The sequence below is a fragment of the Octopus bimaculoides genome, chromosome 30, assembly GCF_046866305.1.
Source record: "Octopus bimaculoides isolate indiv1 chromosome 30, ASM4686630v1, whole genome shotgun sequence".
In the NCBI taxonomy this organism is placed as follows: Eukaryota; Metazoa; Mollusca; class Cephalopoda; order Octopoda; family Octopodidae; genus Octopus; species Octopus bimaculoides.
Window position 1 is genome coordinate 14,350,509 of NC_142957.1, and position 5,070 is coordinate 14,355,578.

The 5,070-nt window shown below is 38.2% G+C and overlaps 1 protein-coding gene across 1 annotated transcript; it reads left to right on the forward strand.

Annotated features, from left to right (window-relative positions):
• On the forward strand, positions 1-3,681 carry LOC149130223 (uncharacterized). The gene is made up of 4 exons (XM_089345902.1): positions 1-553; positions 1,236-1,523; positions 2,069-2,299; positions 3,178-3,681. Exons 1-4 carry the CDS (start codon positions 520-522, stop codon positions 3,405-3,407), a joined length of 783 nt encoding a protein of 260 aa, XP_089202028.1. The 5' UTR covers positions 1-519; the 3' UTR covers positions 3,408-3,681.
• Positions 3,682-5,070: the final 1,389 nt, after the last annotated feature.

Genomic DNA, 5,070 nt, shown 5'->3' on the forward strand with positions numbered 1-5,070 from the left:
GCACAACCCAACTATTGGCCTTCATTTCTGCGCAAAACAGGCGACCAAGCAAACGGCAAGCAGCGAGATTGTTCCATAAAAGAGCTTGAAAACACAGACACACCTGTAGGATAGGTGAATTGTATTTTAGAGAGAGGTTGAGAGGTTGAGAGAGATAGAGGGGACAGAGAGGAGGAGAGAGAGGAGAAAGAGTGAAGAAGAAAGTTGGAGAGAGAGAGAGAGAGAGAGAGAGAGAGAGCGGGGTGAAGACTGAGAGGAGGAAAGAGAGAAGAAAAGTGGAATTGGAGAAGGAAACGAGGAGACAGAGAGAAAAATAGTAGGAAAGAAAGGAGGGATAGAGAGAGAGAGAGAGGGGGAGAAAGAGAGAGCATAGAAATACGGAGAGAAAAAAAGAGAGGTAGAGAGATAGAGAAGAAGAGCAAGAGAGAAGAGACAGAAAGAGGAGGATAAGCAAAGAGATAAAGAAAGAAGAGACAGAGAGAAAGCAGGAAGGAAGAAAGATCTTCATCTACAGACATCATGGTTTCCTATGTCTTCTTGCTAATTCTTTCTGGTAAGTTTTGCTCGTTAATGATTTTTAATTTGTCAAGCATTTACTGTTTTTTTTTAATCTTTTGCCTGTCTAAAACACTTTCGTAAGTTAGTGCTAAACTCTTTTACTATTTTACTCTCTTTTACTTGTTTCAGTCATTTGACTGCGGCCATGCTGGAGCACCGCCTTTTTAGTCGAGCAAATCGACCCCCCCCCCAGGACTTATTCTTTGTAAGCGTAGTATTGTTGGTGTTGTCCTGTACATGGTGTATTATATATATATTTACACATACTTACACACACACATATATATACACACACAAGGAGAGAGAGAAAAAGAGACTAATATATATACATATATATATATATATATATATATATATATATATATGTATGTATATATATATATATATATATATATATATATATATATATATATGTATATATGTATATATGTATATATATGTGTGTGTGTGTATATATGTGTGTGTGTGTATATTTATATATATATATATATATATATATATATATATATATATATATATATATATATATACATATATATATACATATATATATACATATATATACAAACACACACGCATATATATGTGTATATACGCATGTAAAATAATAAGAAGCAAATGTGAAAAATTTATTTTTTATATAAAAGAAGAAAGATAAATGTATCTTGTATTTTCAGGTTCAATCCTGGCTTCAGGCCAAATATGCAACCTCCCCGATTATGTGCAGCTTGCTGACGCCTCCAACTGTGCCGGCTTCCTCCAGTGTATCAATCACAAGGTGACCCGCAGGGTTTGTGTCGAAGGCACACTGTTCAACGCTCTGACCAGATTATGTGACTTCCCATTCAACGTCGAATGTGGTTACCGACCAAACAAAGGGCCAGTAACTGTTGTCACCACACCCCCTACGACTACACAGGCCATGCCACCAACTCTGTCCCCTGCACAAAATGAGATCCTTAGACGTGAGTAATGCTTTTATGTTTGTTACAGTTGTTTAAGCCCCGGGGCATTCCTACTCCAGCAGATCTATAATCAAAAACAACACCACATGAAAAGCACCCAGTTACATTCTGTAAAGTGGTTGGTGTTAGGAAGGGCAGCCAGCTGTAGAAACCCTGCCAAACACAGACCTCACTGATGTTGGTGCCTCATCTATCTATCTATCTATCTATTTATCTTTTTTTTTCTCTCTCCTTCACCCTCTCAAAAAGAAAAGCTCTACATTGTATTTGTCCCCTCTGTGTAAAGCCCTGTGTGGCTAATAAAAGAAATGTATCTATCTATCTATCTATCTATCTATCTATCTATCTGTCTGTCTATCTGTCTATCTATCTGTCTATCTATCTATCTATCTATCTATCTATCTATCTGTCTGTCTGTCTGTCTGTCTGTCTGCCTGTCTGCCTGTCTGTCTGTCTGTCTGTCTGTCTACCGTTTTACCCACCTACCCACTCGCCCATCTACCTATCTCTAACTTCCCATCTTTCTCTCTCTCTCTTACCCATAGAGTATGATTTCTGGTATGGCTTCCACTGCAACTTGTTCGGCACCACGAGCATCATCCGCTGGCCAAATCCTTACGACTGTACAAAGTATTTTGAATGTGAGGAGAAGACGCTGACCCGCAAGTCTTGTCCCAGCACCCCGGGAAAGTTATTCTTTCACTTTGACCAACAGAACTGTGTCATCGAGAAGGACGCAAATTGTCCTCTCACGCCGCCATTTGGAGAAAAATTTGGTGAGGATGTCTTTCAGTTCTTCTCTTTAGCTCTGTGTGTGTGTGTGTGTGTGTGTGTGTGTGTGTGTGTATGTGTGTGTATATATATATAAGGGCATTACTATACAATAATGCCTCACGCTATGAGGGACTCTAAGGTCAGACTACCTTAGAGTCCCTCATAGTGTGAGGCATAATTGTATAGTAATGCCCTTATATAAATAAATATATATTTTGGGAATAAATGATGGATTTTTTCCCCTTTTGAGGATTTTCCAGCTTGCTACTTGATAAATTCTTGTAAAAGAATTCATCCTATTATTGAATTTATATATATATATATATATATATATATATATATATATATATACACATATATATACATATATATATATATATATATATATATATATATATATATATATATATATATATATATACAAGTATGTGCGTATATATATGTGTTTTACACTTATTGCTTATTTTTTAAAAACTTTTTGGACACATTTTTCTGTATTTTGCTTTTAGCCCTGTTTTTTCTTGTGCATGTGCATATATAGACGTGTGTATGAATCATTTTTGTGCATGTGTGTGTGTGTGTGTGTGTGTGTGTGTGCGAGCGTGTATGCGTGTATGTGGGTATGTATATATTTTTTGGCGAATGTGTGGGTGAGCATGTGTGTGTGCTTCAAGTGAGGGTGGATGATGAGTATATACATATAGGCAGATGGACATGGGTGTGCGGGCACACATGTGTATGTATGGACATGCGTGCTTACGCAATTACTATGAACATTTTTACTCCCTTACCATTACTCCTTGCCTTCACTTATGGGCCATTCTAATAACCCTTTGGTCTTAATAACGGTCAATCACACAGTATCTTTCCTTCTTTCCAGTACCAAGCCCCGAAGAAGTGCGTTACAAGAAAATATGCACGGACAATCCATACTCTCGGATGCGATGGCCCTACTCCAGAGACTGCCGCCGCTACTTCCAATGCACATATGGCAAATTTACACAAGAAATATGTCCCCTGAAACCAAACGTAATGGTCTACAATGACAAAATCCTTAACTGCCAAAGTCCTATGAAGAATGATAAATGCATTCTAAACTGGAGGCCCTAAATTTCTTCAATTAATTTCCACATTATACTTTTTCTTCTATATTCCTTTGAATTTACCCATATATATATATATATATATATATATATATATATATATATAATTCACCCATATATACATTCCTATTACTTTATTTTCTCTTTATTATTCTAGCTTATATACATATATATATATATATATATATATATATATATATATAATAATAATAATAATATTAGGGATAAAAATCCAAATTTACAGGTAAAAACTCAATTAAATTCAATTTATTAAAAATTTATTGTGCTTTTACTTATTAATTTTTTATCGATGAGTTCATGAACCTTGGTTCCCTAAAACTATATATTCCACAGACACGTGTACCCTTAACAAAGTTCTCGGGGATATTCAGCATGACACAGAGTGTGACAAGGCTGGCCCTTTGAATTACAGGTACAACAGAAACAGGAAGAAAGAGTGAGAGAAAGTTGTGGTGAAAGAATACAGCAGGGTTCGCCACCATCCCCTGCCGGAACCTCGTGGAGCTTTAGGTGTTTTCGCTCAATAAACACTCACAACGCCCGGTCTGGGAATCGAAACCGCGATCCTATGACCGCGAGTCCGCTGCCCTAACCACTGGGCCATTGCGCCTCCACCAAACGGATAATAACATTGCATTAATCGAAGCAGTCGCATTCATTTGTGTGAATTTAGGAAAAGATGCGATGCTTATCAAAAAAACAAATTTGTACAAATAATGTTGGGAATCCTGTTATCCCAGCCCTGCCATAAATCCAGCATCAGCATCAATGGCTGCATTAGTACAGGGTCAGAAGTGTTGCCATGCCTGAATCAGAGGATCTTTATCAATTTTGGACAAGGGCTGGTTATGGCAGACTTAAGAGATTGTATTGTGTTATGGGGCTGTTGATTTATCTCTGTCTTGACTGGGTCCCATAATTAACAGTGGATTGAGGTCTGGTGAGCGAGGAGGCTATGTGTCTGCGAGAACATGATCGTGGAAATTGATGAGAATTCACTCTTGAGTTGTCTTAGCCTTATGAGATGGCACCGAGTCTTGTTGGAAGGCGTACAATATTCCATTGCGTACTCTTTCTATCCAGGACCTTACAACTTTCTCCAGGACCTGTGTGTAGACAGCAGCATTGATTCTCAACGTCTGTGAAAAAAGAGAAATGAGGCATAACATCTCCTTCGCTGCTGACAACTCCCAGAACCATCACAGTTGTTGGGAACTTATTAAGCTTGACCATCAGAACCTCATTCGGGTCCCTGCATAACCATCAGTTGTTCTTTTGGTTTTACTTCTTGATCCTGATCAGAGTTTTTCTCATCAGAGAAAAGCCAAAGCATTCCAGCCCCTTGGTGTTTTAACTTGTTTAAGCTAGCTTTTTGCATGGATCGGATAACTCTTTCTCATCCCATCCGACATAAACTGACCCCTCTGCATCACATACGACTTATAACCGGATCTCCTCCTGCACAACTCTTCTGGTGGTGTACACTGAAACCTTGAGGTCCTTCGCAATGGGGCTTTTTTATTCTTTTACTCTTTTACTTGTTTCAGTCATTTGACTGCGGACTCCTTTGCCGAACCGCCAAGTTACGGGGACGCAAACACACCCGCATTGGTTGTCAAGTGATGCTGGGGGACAAAAAGACACACAAA